The sequence below is a fragment of the Falco naumanni genome, chromosome 4 (assembly GCF_017639655.2).
Source record: "Falco naumanni isolate bFalNau1 chromosome 4, bFalNau1.pat, whole genome shotgun sequence".
In the NCBI taxonomy this organism is placed as follows: Eukaryota; Metazoa; Chordata; class Aves; order Falconiformes; family Falconidae; genus Falco; species Falco naumanni.
This window is the reverse complement of record NC_054057.1, coordinates 75,727,338-75,746,463: the sequence shown is the minus strand read 5'-3', so window position 1 is coordinate 75,746,463 and position 19,126 is coordinate 75,727,338. Positions and strand designations below refer to the sequence as shown.

Sequence of the window (19,126 nt, the reverse complement as noted above, 5' to 3'; positions counted from 1 at the left end):
CCATGAGCAGCCTTGTACCGTCTCATCTTGGACCACAGTTTCCTTGGGAAGGTTGAACGGTGAGGCATCTCCATACCTTTGTCTACCTGCTCCATCTTTATCATGAATATTTTCACTGGCTGAAAGGGTGAAACCCAGTTGAGCTGGCCCATGAGACCCCACCTTGCAGAGATGGGTTTGATAACCCAGAGACCTGAGTGACACAGAGACCCTGGCCCTTTTCCCACAGGCCGCTGAAGTGCCTTCAGGCAAGCAAGAACCTTCAGTCATTAGAAAGGTTGGATTGAAACTAATTGCCCCAGAAGAGAAAGGCTCCACATCCCATCCCCAGACCCCCAGGCCTTTAGGATTTTGATGAGCAGCATGAAATTAGTAAATTGCTGTTTGTGTGATTTCCTAGACCCTTGCCCATAGGACATTTTTGTTCTGTCATATAATGTAAACTCCAGGCTTTGGATGCTCAGAGAATCATAAGTAACTGGAAGAAGAAAAGCAAAATGTAACGTGGTCCCTCAGAGAGCTGCAGGCTCCTCCACACAGAGCAGACGATCACCCTGCTGCAGCCCTGACCCTTCTTTATCTGCTCCTCCTGACCACATCAGGTTTTGCTAGTGTTTGCTCAGATGGTCTAGCCATGGCAGAAGGCACAAGAAGCACCTCTTTCTCTCTTTGATGTGGTGCTGTCAGAGAAAAAGGAATGACAGACTGAACGCACGTGCTGTAGAGGAGATGTCCAGCAGGCACATGTCTCCAGTGAGTCAATGGAGGTGGAATGATTCATGTCTCCTAGGGTGTACTTCATGAACTCTCAGGTGTTTCCCCACAGGGAAACCAGTACAAGCTCAGCACTCAGCGGCAGGGTCCTATCCCTCTCCTGGAGGCTGAAGAGCTGGCAGCAGGTCATGGACCATGCTTTTGGGGACAAGGCTGTGGGTAGGTGCTGCTGGGAAGGGGGTTCGAGGTGGCTGGCTCTCTGATGGGTGCTGGTATGGGCGGCTGCTCTGCTGGGGCTGGGGTTAGAGGATGCGTGTCATTGAAGGACAGCCTGGGGGAATGGGGGCTCTGAGGGTTTGGGGTGGGGTGACAGTGGTTGTCCCAGGCCTTGATGAGGAGCAGTTCTGGTGTTAGTGCGTGTGCTTCAATGTCCCTGGGCATCGCTTGCCTTCTTCCTTCCCAATGGCCACGAGGCTCCAGCAATGTGGCCTTTGTGGAGAGCAGCTGATGCTCTCAGGCGTGTCCCCCCACACTGAAGAGGTGCAGAGGCTACTCTTGAGGGCTTACAAAGAGTGCAGGGTGAGGGAGGTGGCAGTGGGCTCAGTGATGCTACAGGTGTTGCTTCTCAGAAGGTAAAAGCAGGTAAAAACAGAGGGTGGAGAGCAGCAGGAGATACTCAAGGAGGGGCAGGAAGGAGATGTTCTTTCACGAACTGTTCTTCTAGGTCCAGCCCTGCATATGTGCGTGCTAGATACGTACCTTGTGCCCTGGCTCCTGGGTCTTGAAGGCAGATAGAAAGGGATTGCCAGAGTCACATCCCAGGCAGCTGGTGAGTGGGACAGTTCTCTAGCCAAGCCAGGGAGATGCTGCTATGTTTTCCCAGCAAGCATGAAAACAACCTGGTAATAGACTCATCTCTTGACCTCCATGCAGCAGACTCCATCCCCAGTGCCCTCCCACTGCCACCCCCACCCTCCACCCCATTTAGCCTGGAGGTGCCTGGAAAAAGGTGAGGAGCAGGGAGGAAGCTCTCTGGTTCATTGATCCCATCTCTCCAAGGCACGGTAGGCGCCTCGGCACCATTAGAGTGGCTGGTTGTTATTGTCGTTGCTGATTTCTGTACTCTTCTGCCTCTTTCTCCCTGACTGGTTTGGTGGCCCTGTCATTACCAGGTTTCTCCAGCTGCCTGTCAGGGTCCTACTGGCCTCAGCGTTGCCTCAGGCTCTCAGATAACAAACAAGGCACAGAAGAGTTCTTGGGCTTCCACCGCCTTAATTAGCTGGTGTCATTTTAGGGACGTGTGTCCTGCTGGCTGCAAGGAGACAAAGATAGCTCGGGAGGCATCTTTAAATGCATCCAATTAGAGGGGCTTCAGAGGCCAGCAGCCAGCTCCCCAACGCGCGGGGTCCCTGCCATAAACCCTCGTGTCCCGGCTGGAGGCCGATGGCGAGCTCTTCTTGCCCCGGTGAACACGACCCTCCCTTCAGCATCAGCTGTCACTGCGGCTGCTCTGCCGGCGTTCACGGCGTCGCTCCTGATTTTACACCAGCACAACTGATGGCAGAACCAGGAAAGTTGCAAGCGAACCTTAGCGTACTCAAAGCTTGGACGGATGTTGGTATAAAATGAGTCTGTGTTTTCTCTGGCCCCTTTACACCAGTCCTGGATCTCCAAAGGAGCTGCCGTAACTCCTGCCTGGTGGCTCTGGGCACAGTACAACCCTCCTGAAGAAGCTGTCCCTTCTTCACCAGTGGGATTAGCCTGTGTGATGACAGGCTGATGCCCCAGCTTCTCAGCTGGTTTCTTCATGGCCACAATCACCTGTTGCTGAGATGCAGCCCAAGGAGGTAACTTTTTTCCTAAGAAGCCATCACACGTGAGTGTCCTCCGCAGGCTGTGCACTGCAGGGTGCCTACGACAAGCACCCCCTCACCGCTGCAGCAAGCCCCTGCCCAACAGGATCAACCACTCGAAGGCACCCTGGGGTCCCAGAGAGCTGGTGGCTGGCTGGTGTCACATGGGTGACTCCATTGGCACTGAAGTGACCTAAGTGATCTTGAAACCAAAGGAGATGCCAATGGTGGAGCCAGGGAGGTGAAAACCGCGGGTGTTGCGGGATGGACTCTGAGACGTGTCTGTTCTTCAGCAGCCACACACAGGTGTTTGCAAAGCCCCCGTGGGGAACTCCGTGTCCCAGTCAACCATGAACATCTCCAGCCAAACAGACATGCTCAGACTGCCGGAGTCTTCCTGGTCACAAGATGAGTTTGTCCCTTCTCCCTGCCCACGTCCTGGCTATCCCAGGTCACCTCTGGCACCTGCCTTTCCCCCAGGTCCCCGAGGAGGCCCCTTGGAGGCCCCCAACCACCTCATCTGCCCCAAGCCCCCGCCTCGCCGCTGCACCGGCCAGCAGCACCCATCACCCCTGCAGCCTCCACCTCCCTGCTTCCCCAGCCTTCTCAGGAGGAGGCAGCTGGATCAATAGCCTCCCTGGGGGTGAAAACAGGCAATTAAAACCTCCTGGAAACAGGGTCACCATCCCACCCACCGCATCCCAGACACAACACTGGGGAGGACAGGTTCCAGCGCTGCAGAGGCAGCCCAGCGCTGGCCTCTGGCTGGCCTCTTAAAGAGTTAACGCCAAGCACCAGCCATTAATATTCTCAGTGATAACCCCAAATACCAGCCCTGCAGGGCTGTCGCTTTCATTAGCGCTGAGAAAATGAGCCCTTCAAAATAGGACAGGCGGCTGGGGGGGGCGTGGGGAGGAGGGCTCTGGGGCCAAACATGCGATTTTCCATGTGATTGATGGATATTAAACCGCCTTCCAGTGACGTCAGGGGTCACTAGGGTGATGGCAAAGGATTCCCCAGCCCCTCTCAGCCCCCAGCCCCCCAGCCCTCCCCGGGTGGGTGCCCCTCACCCAGGTGCTGCTGAAAGCCCTGCTGCCACGGGTGCCCCGGCGCTGGGGTGCCCAGCACTGGGGTGCTGCGCTGGCCATCGCCCCGAGCAGCCGTGTTCGGGGAGGTGTGCGGGGCAGCTGTCACATCGCATCAGCATCCCAGCCCCGGCGCGGTGACTCGATTAAGGTCCTTCGCCGCAGAACCGGTTAAAGAGTCAGCGATTCACTCAACCGGCTGGGCAGAGCCAGGGGTGGCACGGGGGGACCTCCCAGGGATGGGGCGGAGGAGGGAAGATGAGGTGTGGGGTTTTTTCCTTTTGAAATGTGGAATGGAAAGAGAGATCCCGCTCGGTGTGTGGGGATGTTCATCTTCCAAATAACCCCTCGAGGTGGTGCTGAGCCTGCGGCACCTCAGATCTCCTAAATCTTGCTTTACCACGTGTATGCCCTGCAAAGCTGAGCCCTCGGGGCAGGGCTGGGGAAGGATGGCTCAGCCAGGGGCTGGATCCATCCCTCTCTCCATCACAGCCTCTGACAGGATTCGGGGGAAGTTGCCAGAGTCCGGATTATTTTTGCAGTTGTTGCACCTCCCAGTGTTTCAGCTGCGGTCTGCAGGATGCTGCTGAGGCCAGGGAAAGTGAGCTGATGTGATGGGGAAACTGAGGCAGGAGCCAGGTGTTTGTGCACATGTGCCATCCAAAGACATGACGGATGGATTTTAGGACTGTCACGAAGCTGTTGGCATTTTTTGCACCAGAGGAGCCACAGAAGGAGCTGCTATGGCAATGGGGAGACAGGCCGTGGCTGGACACACACTGCTGTGACAGGCTAGAAGGACTATACCAGTTTGTGACACTGTGTCCCCATCCCACTCCCATGGTCCATGGTGAGGAGCAAGTAGTGCAAGATGCAGAGTGTGTGCTATGACCCTTCTCCCACACTGCACCTGGGAGGCTCAGCTGGTGAAGACTGGGGAAAGAGGGACTGTTCTGGTGACAAAGCAGCCTCCTCACAGACGTGGTCTGGTGCACCACCCTGTTGAGCCTACCCCCTCCCTGGTCCTTAGGGTGTTCTCCAGAGCTTGTCCCCTACTGCCCATGCAGTAGCTGAGCCCTGGCAGCCCAGGGGCTAACGCGGGACCTCCCTGGCAGCAGTGTGCTGAGGGCGACAGAGATGTTCACACCAGGCTGCAACGCAGCGGCAGGATGGCTAGTGGAGAAGTGGCACCCAGACCAAAGTGAATAGCAAGGTGACATGTGTCCCCCCAGGAGACACTGCCGGGGGAAGAGGGAGTCTGCAGCTCGCTCCCTGCCTCTAATTCTTTCAGGCTGATGTCCCTGGTGCCAGGAATGACCAAACCTGGGGGCCAGGAACCCAAATCCCGCTCTCCAGCATGCGTGGGGCTGGGGCAAGCTCTGCCCGTGGATCCAGCACTGTGCTCAGCCCTCGCTGCGGAGCAGCCGGCAGCCTGTGTGACAAGCCAGACCAGCATGGTGGATGGCAGTAATTATCGTGCCGCCCACAGCTGAAGGGAAGCATATGGTAAGGAAAAGGAAACTAACTTGTATTTTTCCGCACCCCCAGGCTCAGCCTTTCTGGGGCTGTCACAGTCGATTTGTGCTGCCTGAGCTGTTTCGCCCCAGCCGCCTCTGCATCCGGCAGCTCCCTCCCAGGCAGCGGCGAGGCTAGGCTGGCACTCGGCACTCGCTGCTCCCACAGCCCCTCGTGCTGGGGAACCGGGGTGTGACCAGCCACGGTCCTGCTCTCTGTCGCTGGTGGGACACGGCCAGCATGGTGCTGGGGCGGTGGGTGGGGAGCCGGGCCACACATGAGGCAGGTGCCTGGGGTGGTGGGATGGATGCGTTTGGAGCCACCTGGTTAAAAGGGCACCTTGGGGTGCAGAGGACCCCTGGCTGGAGCGTGACACCCACCCTGGCAGATGGCTGGGTGGGTGCAGGATCTCTCCTGCAGACCCTGGGGTACCCGTCAGCTCTGAGCTGTCTCTGCCTTCCAGCCACGCCAGACCCTCCAGCAGGTGGGCTGCTCCCCACCGGAGCTCCCCTGCAGCCCCTAAAAGCCACCACCAGCCCCAGGCAGAGCCCTCCCTGCGCAGCTGCGCCGTGCCATGGGTAGTGATCCGTCAGGATCCCTCCAGTGCACTGACACCCCGCCGTGATGGGGGACCTCAGGTGGCCCCAAGGAGGCCTGGATCTGGCTGAGAGGGAAGGCTGCCGTCTTAATCCAGAGCTCTCCTCAGTCATCTGTCCAAATACTCTTGCCAAAAGCAAGCTAGAAAGCGGTAGATGTAGCAGGCAGCTTTCCTTGTTATAAGCACGGTGGTTTTCATGCCAGCTTGCTACCAGTGGGGACTTTTCAGGTATGGGGAGAAGTGCGGTACCTCTCTGAAGCTTGGGGTGGCTGCCGTGGCTCCTGGCGAGGGCAAGTTCATGGTGAGGTTGGCAATGTCGGGGAAAAGGAGGGTACCGATGCTGTGGCAGAGTTGCTTCAAGGGTCGTGAGCCATTGCTCGTCGTGGTGCGGGAGTCACCTGGGCATCCTCGCCAGCATAACCAGAGACTGGTTGTGTCTGCCAGCTGGGCACAGATTCATCCCTGGAAAGCAAACTTCCATTAGAAAGGGGAATCGGGAGTTCCCAGTTTCTTTCCAGACTCGGTGCTGCTGCCAAGGGGCTCCTGGAAGAGGCTGGACCGAGCCACTGTTTCTCTGCAGCATGATATAAAACGGGTTTTCTTGACTATTGCTTTCGGAGCCTGGTGCCTCACCTTTACAGGGCAGCATCTCGGGGGTCCAGTTTGGGAACAGAATGTCTGAAAATGGAGCTGAATGTTGGGGGAAGTCAGGGCCACACAGTCTGGCTGGGTTGAGACCTTTGCAGGATACAACAGCCCAGAACTCTTCAGGGCGCTGCATGATGCGACATACCAGACCTGGTCACGCAGGCACCCTGTCTGGCCCCAAAAGGGAGGGTTTTGGGGGTGTCTGATACAGGAGGGTGGGTGCTGGCCACAGGGTGCAACACCAGTGGCTGGGTGGGGTTATGTCTTTAGGTGTAAACCCAATGAGCAGGGAGAGCTCAACCCCCAATGAAACCCTCAGCAAACGTCAGTAGGAAGAGGGGAAATGTGTGCTGTGGAGTTGCCCTTCCCAAAGTGCTGGTCACCTTCCTGGCTTCGTTTCCAGCCCCTGGCAGCCGTTCAGTCAGAAGACCATGGCTGGAGAGAGCAGCCACCAAGCTTCTTCCCATCCTCCCAGGAGTGTGGTCAGGAGATGCCCATGTTTGTCCGGCTCCGTCATGGGCTAACTCGCTGCAGTCCCCATAGTCCCTGGACATCAGAGGGTGGCACAAGCAGAGGCTGCTGGTTTTTAGCACGCACCCCTCCACTGCCTGAGAGCTGCTGACCTCCTGGGCACGGCGCGAGGTCCATCTGGCGCGTGAGCCTCTAGCCCGGGGACAGATTGCACGACATGGTCCTGAGCATTGCTCAACGCTGGGGCCATGTCTCACGGGTCCTGCCTGCTACGGACGCTCCCTGCTGCTGCCACGATGCCCAGCCGGTGCCTCCAGCCCCCCAGGCAGCGGTGTCCCCCCCGCAACCCCTGCAGATTAACATCCCAATTATGCAGATCGAGAAATAAAAGGGGGGCATGGAGCCCTTTGGCTCATCAATAACCTGGGGTGGAGGGACGGTGTGCACAGATAACATGAGCATCAATTAGTTTCTCTCTAATGGCAGGGGGAGGATGGGGGCAATTTGGAGGGGGTGTCATCCTGCAAAAGTAGATCTGGAGTCCCAGGGGTGACCTGGCTCGGGAGAGGATGCGGCCATGGTGCGGAGAGCCCTCTCCATGCCCATGTCCCCTCCTTGTGCTGGCCCCCTGCAGCTGTGCACCTCGGGTTTGCCTGCAGGACCCCAAAAGTGTAACCCCCACCCCCAAGTTCCCATTTTCTTACCTAGAACAGGAGCCTTTTTTGGGGAAAAAAATTGATTCGGGGAAAAAAACCCCAAACCCAAGCTCAACTCCTCCAGCCAGGGATGAGCAGGCAGGAGCGGTGGGGTGGGCTAGGACGGAGAAGACCCCCGGGAAGCTGCGGCTCGGTGCCTCCTCCCCCTGCGGGTCCCTGACCTCCCGTTTGCCTGTCAAGAGCAAACTCCGCCACCGAAACACCCCCTGTCAAATTAGTGAGTCAGAAGACGTAAGAGAGACCACCGCTGCTAATTTGTACATTAACTGGTTCTGACAGAAATATTTCACAAGTGAAAAAACAGAAAATGTGCCTCAAGACAATGTGCAACTTCCGTACCAGCAAACTTCTGCTTAACTGTGCGGTGCCCGAGGAGGGGGGACCCCCCGCCCCGATGCGCCCCGGCGGGAGCACCACGATGGTTTTAGCCTCAGGACCTCCCGGAGCAGCTGGACGAAGCCTTGAACTGGGGGGCTGTGGGCAGGCAGCCGCAGCCCCACCGAAATGGGGGGTGTGGGGCTGGCAGGTCCCAGCACCGCTCCCCGTCAGCGGGAAAGGGGCTGTCAGGGTGGAAGGGGCTTGGTGACAGCCCCCTCCTTGCTGCGGGGGCTGGACCCTTTGCAGCACCCCTCCATCGCCCACCCTGCCTGCGGTGGCTCCCCAGGCTGGGGTCTGCTCCTTCTTGCCCCCCACCCCAGGGTATGACCTGCTGGGGCTGTCGCCATTGTCACCACATGGGACAAGCAACGGGCCATGGGCTTCAACCACCCTGTCGGGAAAAGCCACCAGTGCAGGCAGCTCCCATGCCCCACTGTGCCCCAAGGGAGAGCACCAGGGTGCTGAGCCCTCCCCAGGACCCATGGAAACACTGCTGAGCCATCCCATCCTGCTGCGTGGCGCTGCCACTGCCTCGTCACAACAAGCATGTGGCGATCACGACAGTGGCCAAAGCTGGTGGCCAAAGCTGGTGGTCAAATCCCTCTGTGGAGCCCCCCCGGCAGCAGGACCCCATCCAAGATGCACTAAGAGCAAGCAGCTGCCTCTGGGGCTGCCGTGTGCCCCTCACCGTGGCCTCTTGCCTGCCCTGCGTGGGTGCTGGCCGGGGCTGGCACCAGTGCGTGGCGGGGCATGGGTGGGAGCAGGCGCGGGGCTGAGCCGGGTCCTCGGGCCAGCAGCATCGAGCACATGATCTGTTGTGGCAGCTTCCCTGCAGCCTGGAGCCAGCCCCGAGCGAGCGCTGATGATGGCTTTAATTGCTTTCAGATTCAATAGCCCAGCCCGTGACAGCCTGGCCGAGGCAGCCCCAGCTGTGCCAGCCGGCCCCGGACCCCGGCACAGCCCCTCGCCCAGCCGCCTTCACATGGGGAGGGCGGGCAGGAGGAGGAGAGGAGCTGCCCTGGCTTGGGGCTTTCCCTTTCATCCCGGCAAAGTCTTCTCCATTGCAGCCCTGCTGTGAAGCCGCCCGGCCATGTGCCACCATGACCCCCAGGTGAGGACCCCACAGCAGCTCCTTCCCACCCAGGGTGCAGCTGTGCCGTATCCCCTTTCGGGATGGGGGGAGATGTCAGAGGGCTGCGGTCACCCATCAGTGATGGGGACAGGGCAGAGCTGGGGACACAGGCCCAGGCTGGCCCATGCTGGTGGCTGCATGCGTGTCCTCTGCTGCCTGCATGGTCATGCTGGGGGGCTGGGGGCTGCCCCTGGTGCAGTGTGGGGTGCCCAGGGTTGACCTAGACCTCGGGGGGGTTCTTCCCCATCTGAAGGTCCAACTGTCCCCAACCATCAGGTCCTTACCCTGTTGGGTTGTGGCTGTGTGGGGAGCTGGGGGGCTGTGGGGTGGAGGGGGCAAAGGGCTGCCAGCACCCACAGTGGCACCTGTGGGCTGGCCCTGACCCACTGCTGCCCTGCGCCTACATTGTCCTCCTCATCATCCTCCTCATCCTCCTCCTCCCCGCTGCCGCTGGGCTCCCAACAGCCTCCCCCGGCTCCAGCCCAGCTCGAGTCAGTGCAGGCAGCTGCCGGCAATCCCCGTAATGGCTCCCTGCCCGCCAGGCAGTGCGGCACGCTCGAGGGGAGCTGGGCAAGCACCCCGATGCCCAGAGCTCGCCTGTGCAGACACGGCACTGGCGTCCCAGCCCGAGCCACCGTCCTGCTGCGTGGTGCCGGTGCCCGCCAGGCCATGTGCCCTTGCTGAGCGGGACCAGGCAGGAGCCCTGGCCCCAGCAGCACCTGCTCCCCCTGGGGGTGCCGGGGTGGGCATGGGGTCTCCATGCAGACAGCCCCCTCCAACCCCCATCCTGATGTCTGCAAGGTGGGCAGCAGCAGGCAGCGCCTGCCGCATGCAGAGGTGAAGGCTCCTCCATCGCTTGCCGGGAGCACCAGCCTCAGCCGAGCATGAGGAAGGGGCCGGGGGTGGGTGGGAGGGTGCAGAGCCTCCCGTTGGGCTGGGCAGGGGTGGTTGCTCACATCCCCGATGCATTATTGCGGGCAGCGCCAGCGGGCAGTCCCGGGCACTGGCTGCATTATTGACGAAGAGGAGCCGGGTGCAGGCAGCGGCGGGCGGGCAGGGCCCCCTCCCGCAGCGTCAGCCCCGGGCAAAGCACTTTGCGGGCTCCGCAGAGCCGCAGAGCAGGCAGGCCTGGCCCGGGGCAGCCAGCCCCGCTGCCGCAGCCACCGCGAGCGCTCGGGCAGCGGCCCGATCCTGCGCCTGCTGAGCACCCTGTCTGCCCGAGGTGCTGCTGGGCGCGGGGCACCTGGGGGAGAGTGGCACGGGCGGGCAGTGGTGCAAACCCCGCTCTGGCACCAGCGCTGCGGCTCTGCCCCCTTCCAGCCCGGCACAGCGCTGGTGCTGCTCTTTTTTAAGCCTCCTTCTTGTCTCTAGGCGGAGATTTGTGGCGTAAAATGCACAATATGTTCTATCTACCCTGTGGGAGCCATAAAATATTCACCAGCAGCTCCCATTATAGTCAGAGTGAATCATGGAGAGCGCTCGAGCCCTCGCTCCCCAACGTGCCCCCTCCCCATGCAGCCCCGGCGCAGCCCCGGCGGTGCTGGTTCTGTCTGCCAGCGCCTGACGAGCGGCCAGCGCCTGCCTGGATCCCGCAGCAAGGACCCACTTTTCCACCTCCCAGCCCTGGGGGAGACACCCCTGGGCTCGGCGGGCCGAGGGGGGTGACCGCACCGATGGGCTGGCAAAGGCCTTCGGCTGCTCCAGCATCCTCATGCCCACCCAGGGAGCATCAGCACGCACTGTGATGCCCGAGCACCGACCCTGGGTGTGGAGGGGACCAGTGTGATGGGCAGCAGGAGCAGCGGGCAGCGTGGTGGGCTCACGCGCCCACAGCAGCCTGCCCCGCTTGTCTTGTCACACCAAGCACGACCCAGCATTCCTGGGGTGACTTGTGCCAGCACTTGGCTTTTTGTAGCCACAGCCCCTGCCTGCTGCTTTCGTTATCCCACATGGGCTTCAGCCTCTGATGCTCCTGGCCTCCATCTCCCCCTGTGTCCCCCTGTCCATCCCCCCAGACCCACCGTGACCACTACCTATCCCTCCTCCCACCCCAGACCTCAGGCTTCAGACACGCCAGAGTCAAGGGGTGACAAATTTACTGATGAAGCAACACCACTCTGAAGCTGAGGTGTCAAACACAATATCATCTTTTGACACACAATTATATGTAATTATAAAGCTGTTAATGCTGGCTCAACCCTGGTGAATCATGCACAATTACGGTTTAATTTCACCTCCAGCCCTGCCACGACCACACGGCTGCTCTCAGCCCAGTCGGCGACCCTGGGGGTGTCCTGAGGGCTCCTCACAGTGTCCCAGGGCCACAGGCAGCATTGCTGCCATCCACTGCCATCCATGCACCTGCTCCCGGAGGTGCTGCCCCTTCCACACCCCGGCCCAGCTGGTGCATGGTGCCTGAGCCCCCAGCGGGGCAGGATTTGACCCCAGCATGCTGGCTGGCATGGGGCCCACCCCCACATGGCCCCAGGGAACCATGACCCATAGGGAAAGTGGGGTGGTTGCCCAGCTGGGCTGGCCGTGTGGCCACCATTGCGGCAAGGGCCACTGCCGGGTCACTGGGCTGAGATGTCTGAGCGTGTCCTTGGCTTGGAGCAGCACAGAGCCAGGTGGGGGGACCCCGCTCACGTTTAGTGGTGGTCGGCAGCGGGTTTAGCCACACAGCCCAGCCGGCACCCCGGGAGGGAGCGGGCAGGGGGCAGGGGCGAGGGGCTGCGCGGGTTAAAGCCGGCTCTGCCAGCAGGGCTGGAGGAGGCCGAGGGAAAGGAGGGAGGCTGCGGTGCCCTCCCCGCCAAAATTAACTCTCCATCTGTTTCTCCCCGGCTGAGGCTGATGGCTTGTGACAGGGCCTCCTGAATGCAAAGATGTTTCGCCCGAAAAAATCTATTACAAGTTGCTGTAAGAAAAACCGAAATCCTCTCCTTCTGTCTCCCCGTGCTGGTCTCAAGGTGCCCACCGCGGGCGAGAGCGGGCTGGCAGCCGGCCGCCTCCGCTCAGCCGGAAAGCTCCGCAGCGCCAGCCTGCCTCGCCGCCGGCCCCACGGGGGGGGCAGGACGGGTGCTGCCCTGGGTGATGGGGAGGATGGTGAAGCTGCTCCTTCATCCCCAGCCTGGGCACGGTGCGGGTGATGCGGCGGGCATGGCCCCGGCACCGTCAGAGCCCGCAGCCCGCAGGTGGGGAAACTGAGGCAGGAGGGGCCCTACGCGCGGCCGATGCTCAGCCCGGGGTGGGAGCCCCACAGCGGCCCCGGTTGCGGCGCGCCCGGGGGCCGGGGCTGCGCAGTGGCCGCGCTATGGGCGCGCAGCGGCTGCCCTCTCCCGGCTGCAGCGCAGCCCTGCTCGGCCCCGGGACAGGGCGGCTGCCGCCCGGTCTGCGGGACTCGCTGCATTTCGCGTCCTTCTCGCCCCCTGCCGCTCCCCCGCGCCCCGAACCGCGGCTGAAGGCTCGCGAAGCCTCAGCTCACCCTCCTGCTGTTTTCGGGGCGCCGGCGGGTGCCACCGCTCCGCAGAAACACCTTCAGCGCTCTTGGCTTGGACCCCCAAAGCCCAGAGCCCGGCAGCAGCCGCCCCCGCTTCCCCGCTGTCCCGCAGCCCAGCACGGCGAAACCAGGCAGCTTCAGTAAAAAACAAAACTTTATTTGGTCCGTCAGAACCTGAGTTTGAAAACCACCCATGGATAATTCATATCATACAGGGATTACTGATCTGATTTACAATTGATAAAATATCCTATGTTTCTTGAGAGCTGGCCAGTATTTACAGGGTTAAAAATATTCACAGCTCAGAAAGACAGAGAGAGAGAGGAGGGGGGAAAAAGTAAGGAAGAAAAAAGGAGGAAGGAGCAGGGAAGAGAGAAAACAGAACAACAAAAACACGGACAGAGCTTGGCTCAGCAGCCCCGGCCAGGGGGGCTGGCAAGGTGCCAGGGCAGCCCACCCCCCTGGGACACACAGAGGGCCATGCAGGCCAAAGCCCCCAGCCCACACATCCCCCTGCCCAGCCCCCCAGCGGGGATCGGGGCACAGGCTGCCCGCTGGCACAGTCCCAACCAGAACAGGGCCCAGCATGTCCCACTGCTCCCCCAGAGCTGCAGGTCCCAGGAAGGAGAGGGTGACACCGGGGGACCCCTGAAACATCCCCCCACACACACCAAGCCAGAGAGCCACAATGCCCTGAAACGGTGGGGGTCAGCCCCCAGCACCTGCCGGGGCCAGCGGCACCCCGGGGCCCTCACAAGCCTTCGCCTCATGCTCGCTACCTTCCGCAGGACTCGGCTCATGGAGGATGGGGCTCTGTGGTCCCCCACAACGAAATCATACACCCCCCACCCCTCCCCGGCACATGGCAACACAGTAAAGCCATGAAAAAACACAGACACTGCTCCCCAAAGCCCACGTCTGTACCTGCTGCCCTTCACCCCTCGCCTCCGCAGGGCACGGGGAGGGGAGCGGCCCCCACAGCGGGGGCTGAGCCCAGCTCAGGACCCATGGCTTCTCTCCAGGCACTGCTTCCACCGCCTGCCTTTGCATAGTAACACTTGTGTGACGAGTTGAGGGGGTTCCCTGCTGCCACAGCCCTCCCGAGCATCACCCCATGGCCTCGCTCCCCAGCCTGCGGCGGCGGCGCTGGGCACCTCTGGTTTCATTCCCAGGTGCGGTGAAAACCCCTCAGCAGCAGCTTTCTAAAACAGCCCCGCACCCCCTCCTCCCCAGCCCCGCCACCAGTGAGGTGGATGGGGGTGGTCCAGGCACCATGCTAGACCCCCACCATGAGCAGCCAGCACAGGTGGCACCACGGCGGGGTGACCCCAGCACCCCCTGGCCCAGCTGTGGGACGGTGCCATGTCGGTCCCGGCAGCGGACAACGGGGGGAACAAGACAGCAGGAAGGGCCCAGGGACAGACGGAGGGTCACACAGACGGACAGACATCAGAGGTATATTCTTTTTTTCGCAGCGCCAGGGCCCTGGCGCTGCGGGAGGGGGCAGAGTCCTGAGCGTGGTGCCGAGGAAGGGCCTTGACAGCAACCTCCAGCCCCCCCTCTCCCGCAGCCCCCCGCTGCATGCCGGGGCAGGGCGAGGGCACCGGGCCCCAGCGCAGGTACAGGGCAGGTGGGATCCTGAGATGGCCCCGTGCCCCCAGCCGCTCCTCATAAAGTGCATGGGGGGACGGCAGTGCCAGGGCGGGGGGCAGCAGGCAGAGCTGGTCCTGGCCCTGAGAGCTCGCCCCGGCCCCACGGCGTGGGGCAAAGTGCTGGGTGTCACGCTCTGGTTCTGCCCCACGGCTCAGCGCTGACAGCTCGGGGGGCGACCCCAGGCCAGAGGCTCGGTGAAAATAAGGGGGGAGCAGCGTGGGGAGGGGGAGGCGCTTCGTCATAGGGGCCGCGGGCCGTGGAGCCCGGCGACCTCGGGCGTGAGCAGCGGGTTATGGGTGCCCTTTGTTGACATCCAGTCATTGAGGAAGGCCTGGGTGGCTTTGCGGTGCGCCAGACGGTGGGTGATGGAGAAGCCAGCATTACCCTCCAGTTGGGAAAGGATCACCAACACCTGCCTGTGAAGAGAGCGACAGGCTCAGGGCCAGGCAGCTGCCTCTGCCCCCGCGATGCCACCCCTCCCTGTCACCCACCCTCTGCCCACCCCTCCCTGCCAGCCCCAGGCTCTGCCTTGCTCCAGGCCTCCTGCCTGCCCTGGCTGGGCAGCCCCCCAGTGACCCACCCCTGCCTACCCCGGACCTGTGCAGGGGGGGGACGCTGTCCTGTGTTTTGAGGCTGCCGCGCGTGGAGACGACGTTGAAGCTGTCGGTGCAGTCGCACTGGACATGCAGGTAGGACTTGGGGTGCCGGTTCTCCACCACCACAATGAGCCCTGCCCAGCCGTGCGTCAAGTAGTAGCATGTCATCCCCTCTCGGCCCTGGGGAAAACAGCAGGGTCATGGGTGTGAAGCCTCTGGGCACCTCCGCCCCCGAATCTCAGCCCCCGGACCAGCATCCCCCACCTCCAGCCAAGGGCTGCCCATCTGCCGGGGTACCCCACACTGCCCCAGGGAGCAAAGAGGGTGGGCATCCATGGGGTAGGAGGGGATGAGGTGGCAGCCAGAGTTGGCACAGTCCTGCCCGACTCAGGACACAGCAGAGAGAGGGTCCAGGCTCCTGCCGGCAGCATCATCCCCTCCCCATGGCAGCGACCGGGAGGCCAGCCCCTGCCCTGCGCCATCTGCACCCACCTCATGGCGCTCGCCCTTGTTCTCGGTCAGCAGGATGATGGCGTCCGCCAGCGTGGTGGGCTGCGCCTCCACCTGCTCCACCATCACCAGGCGGGAGCTGTAGATGGCCAGGATATAGCTGGAATAATCAGTGGCTGGTCGGCTGCTGGTGGGACTGGATGCTGCGGAGACACATGAGGAGGACCAGTGAGACTTCCTACCACCCCCCCAGTCCCTGGAGCAGGGTGCTGCTGGGCTGCAGCTCATGCAGGCAACCTCCACCCCCAGGAAGGTCCCCACGGTGCAGATCACGGGCTCTGCCACCTCTGCCTCCCCCACGGTCTCCGCCAGCACCGCGGTGGGGAGGGCGGCCCAGCCCCTTACCCTGGGCGGCAGCGGGGCCTGCCAGGGCAGCGCTCCAGTGGTTGAAGGCACAGCACACGACGGCGTACTCGCCCGGCTCCAGCATGACGTCGCAGTTGACGAACTTCTTGACAGCTCGTTTGCTGTGAGCCATCAGCCGGCCCAGGCTCAGCTTGTTCCCGCTGGTGAAGGTGGCCCGGAAAACCATGATGCACAGATCCAGCAAGTGGCTGTCCACCGTGTCTGACCGCCTGCACCGGGAGGGGGAGAAGGGTCACGCGTCACCCGAGCGCTGCCCCGCAGAGCACGTGGAGGCCGCGGCAGATCCAGAGGATGAGTCCTCCCGCTGCCCCAAGTATCCAGCCCCAGGAGCCAGCCTGTGATCAGGGACTGGGTTTGGCTGAAACTTGAGCAGCCCCTGAGGACTGGAGAAATGGTGATGGGGGCCCATCCCTCAGCTCTGCAACCCGTCGGGATGGCACGGGGCAAGAGGGCAATGGGTTTGGGATTTCTCCTGGGTCCAGGTCACTGCCTGCAGCCCAAGCACTGCCCAGCTCACCTGCTGCCCTCCTGGAAGAGGGCAAACTCCAGGGCAGCACGCTCCAACACCGTCAGCGATGTCACAGTCACCGGCCCGTTGGCCTTGTTGGGGAACATGCCCTGCACACGCACCTCGTGCCAGTCAGAATGCAGCTTGCAGATATCCACGGAGTCAAAATACCTGTGGGGAAGCTGGGCTCAGCCCCGGCAGGCTCCTCCGCAGGTACACTGCTCTGCCCCCACGCCCCAGCATGCTGCAGCTCACGCAGCCAGGAGCAGCAGGCACCTGCAGGTCACCTGCACCCCCCTGGGGAGGCCCAGTCCTGCCTACCCCATCCTGACCCCCACGTCCCATTTTCTGTCCCCTGTCTGGCTCCCTGCCCCATAGCCTCTGCCTCCTGGGTGCTACCGTACTTAATGAAATCGCTGTATTCCATCCAGAAGACACCCTCGCTGCTGCCATGGGGCATTAGGTCATGACGCAAGGGAGCCGGCCAGTGCGGCCACTCGTCAGACCAGCTGCCGTTCCAGGAAAAGCGGCCCCAGGGGTTTCGGAGCCGCAGTAACCTGGCACAAGGGGAGAAACAGTGTCAGAATCCCAGGAGGATGGAGAGTGCAAGGAAGATCACCTCGAGATACTCTCCCAGGTCTGCAGACCCAGCCAGCCCCCGGCAGAGAGCATCACGCTACTTCTGCCCCTGCCTTTCAAAGCCCTCAGAGCATCCTCCATGTAACTTGCCATCCCCCCATGGACCCAGATGCTCTTGTCTGGCAGCTCCGGACCTGCTGCAGCTCCCTTTGCCCTTCCATGCCGAGAGGGCCTCCGGCCAGGTGCTGCGGGGATGAGGCTCAGCCGGGGAGAGGCTGCCGAGCATGACACGGCTGAAAACGGGGCTTTGTACAGCGGGCAGGCTGTCGGAGGCAGCACCCGCTTCTGTGCCCCCACCCTCCAAAAGTGAGAAGGATGCCCTGACTGCCTCATTGAGTGGGAAGAGCTCAACTCAGTCCTCTGCATCTTGTGAGACCAGGTGAACCATTCTGCACCACAGGGCGTTCTGGACAGCTCACATGACAACAGCGTTTATGTGACACCTTGGGACGGAGAAACAGCCCTCGCTGGCCACGATGGGATGCCGAAGAGCCCCTGAGGTTTTGTGCAGCAGGTACCCAATTACCCACCCCCCAGGTTTCTGCTGGGGCTGTTGGCAGGAACATCAGCTGTACCACACCAGCCTCCACCCCGAACTCACCTGAAGCCTTGGACGTCCCGCACATCCAGGATGGAGTAGGCGTGCCGTGGACGGAGACCCATACTCTCGTAGGCCACATCGTCCACTTTCATGTTGCCTCCTCCACAGGACGCACCCATGAGGAACCTGCACAGGGGACAGCAAAACCTTCAGTGTCCTGCCGGGCCCGATACAGGGGGGAAGCTCATCCCTGCTACTCGAGGCACGGGACAGGCTCCCTCCAGGAGGTTCCTGGATATTCCCTCTCTGCAGCCACACTGTAAACCTCCCCAGTGCAGTGCCCCAGCACCACTGGCCAGAGCTCTGGGCAGCAGCGAGCTCCCTCCACCCGCTCACATGCATGCTTGAGCCCCGGCTCCGTGGCAAGCTTCTCTGAGCAGTGCCTTCACCTGCAGGGCTGAAAGCTCCTTCCGCGCACAGCAGAGCTTTACCCAGACCTCACCCGTTCTCTGCCAGGCCCTGGGATCCTGCCTGTCTCTGACGGCTGGCAGGGCTCAGCCACACAGAAAGATGAGCGGTACCTTCGCGGGCAGGTGGCCCGTTCCGTGGGGCTGAGGACAGGCTATTTGGGGTGGGAGGTCTGCACCAGCCAGCCCTGGGGGCACACCATGGGATGGGACCCATCAGCCTCCCATGTGGTCCTGTACTGCAGGCTGGCAGGGGCAACCCTGCCTTCAAGCCAACCTAACTGTGCTCCTGCTCCTCCTGCCACAGCGATGAACAAGAGGTCTCTGCTTTCGTTTTGTCGCCTATAGACTGCCTATAGTCATGCCCAGCAAAGATGCCACGTATGGGTGGGAAAGACGTGCAGGGTCAGGTACTTAATACAAAAAATCAAAAGCAAAGCAAGCAGGCTCAACGCCGGCCACTTCAAAACTCCTGCCAGTCAGCAGTAAACATGCACAGGTAAGTTCACCAGGATTTTAATCTCACATGAAAATGGAATAAAGGAGAAATAGTTTCTCAGAGCTTAGAGGGGGAGCTCCACCAATGCTCCAGACGAGTACCATGGGTGGTGAACTCCCCACTAGGTAATGCACTAGCCCCTCTCCTCAGAGCCTCTACAAACAAGAGTGGGCCCCCCTCACCCCCCTCTCCAAGTGTCCATGCTCCTGCCGCGGCACCCTCCTGCCTCGTCTTACCCAGCCTCCTTAGAACTCAGCATTTTGGCCCAGATGAGGTCAGTGTCAATGGGCTCCTCGCGAGGGTTAGTGGAGCTGACCTGCAGCATCAGGCTCTCGCAGGGGGCACCCGTTAGTGTAGCCAGGCCTTCAATAGCACGCCCCGCCTGGAGGGCAAAGTACGAACCATGCAGCTTGGCCAGGGCCTTCTCAATGAGGGCGACCCACAACTGCTTCCTCTGGGCCTGCAGAAAGAGGAAAAAACACATCATGAGATGGGAAACCAAAGGCAGCATGTGTGGACAACGCAAAGCCCCTCTCACCCATGCCTGCCAGCCCTTCTGCTATGATGGGAGACGCAGAGGCAGGAGCAGCAAGGCCAAGTCATCAGGAGCTAGTCCGGATGGGTACAAGGCCTGTTCGCCACCTGCTCAGTGTTTTGTTTGCACCGTTTAATTCCCCTTGGAAAAACATCCTGGAGTGAATGTCCAAGAGGCCCTGGTGCTGACAGAGCTGCACCCTGGGG

At 61.5% G+C, this 19,126-nt stretch overlaps 1 protein-coding gene across 17 annotated transcripts in view; it reads right to left on the bottom strand.

Moving 5' to 3' along the window:
* Positions 1 to 12,742: 12,742 nt before the first annotated feature.
* CAPN15 (calpain 15) overlaps positions 12,743 to 19,126 on the bottom strand; it is a 60,689-nt gene continuing 54,305 nt past the window's right edge. For 16 of the 17 annotated variants that reach the window (XM_040590634.1, XM_040590626.1, XM_040590631.1 and 13 more), the window contains 8 exons: positions 18,622 to 18,845; positions 17,480 to 17,605; positions 16,644 to 16,796; positions 16,249 to 16,410; positions 15,711 to 15,940; positions 15,348 to 15,508; positions 14,857 to 15,035; positions 12,743 to 14,675 (listed from right to left, as the gene is read on the bottom strand). In XM_040590634.1, the coding sequence (XP_040446568.1) occupies positions 14,498 to 14,675; positions 14,857 to 15,035; positions 15,348 to 15,508; positions 15,711 to 15,940; positions 16,249 to 16,410; positions 16,644 to 16,796; positions 17,480 to 17,605; positions 18,622 to 18,845 (1,413 nt within the window). In that variant the 3' untranslated portion in view covers positions 12,743 to 14,497. Of the gene's footprint in view, positions 14,676 to 14,849; positions 15,036 to 15,347; positions 15,509 to 15,710; positions 15,941 to 16,248; positions 16,411 to 16,643; positions 16,797 to 17,479; positions 17,606 to 18,621; positions 18,846 to 19,126 lie in introns of all 17 variants that reach the window. The other variant, XM_040590639.1, reaches the window with a different exon arrangement.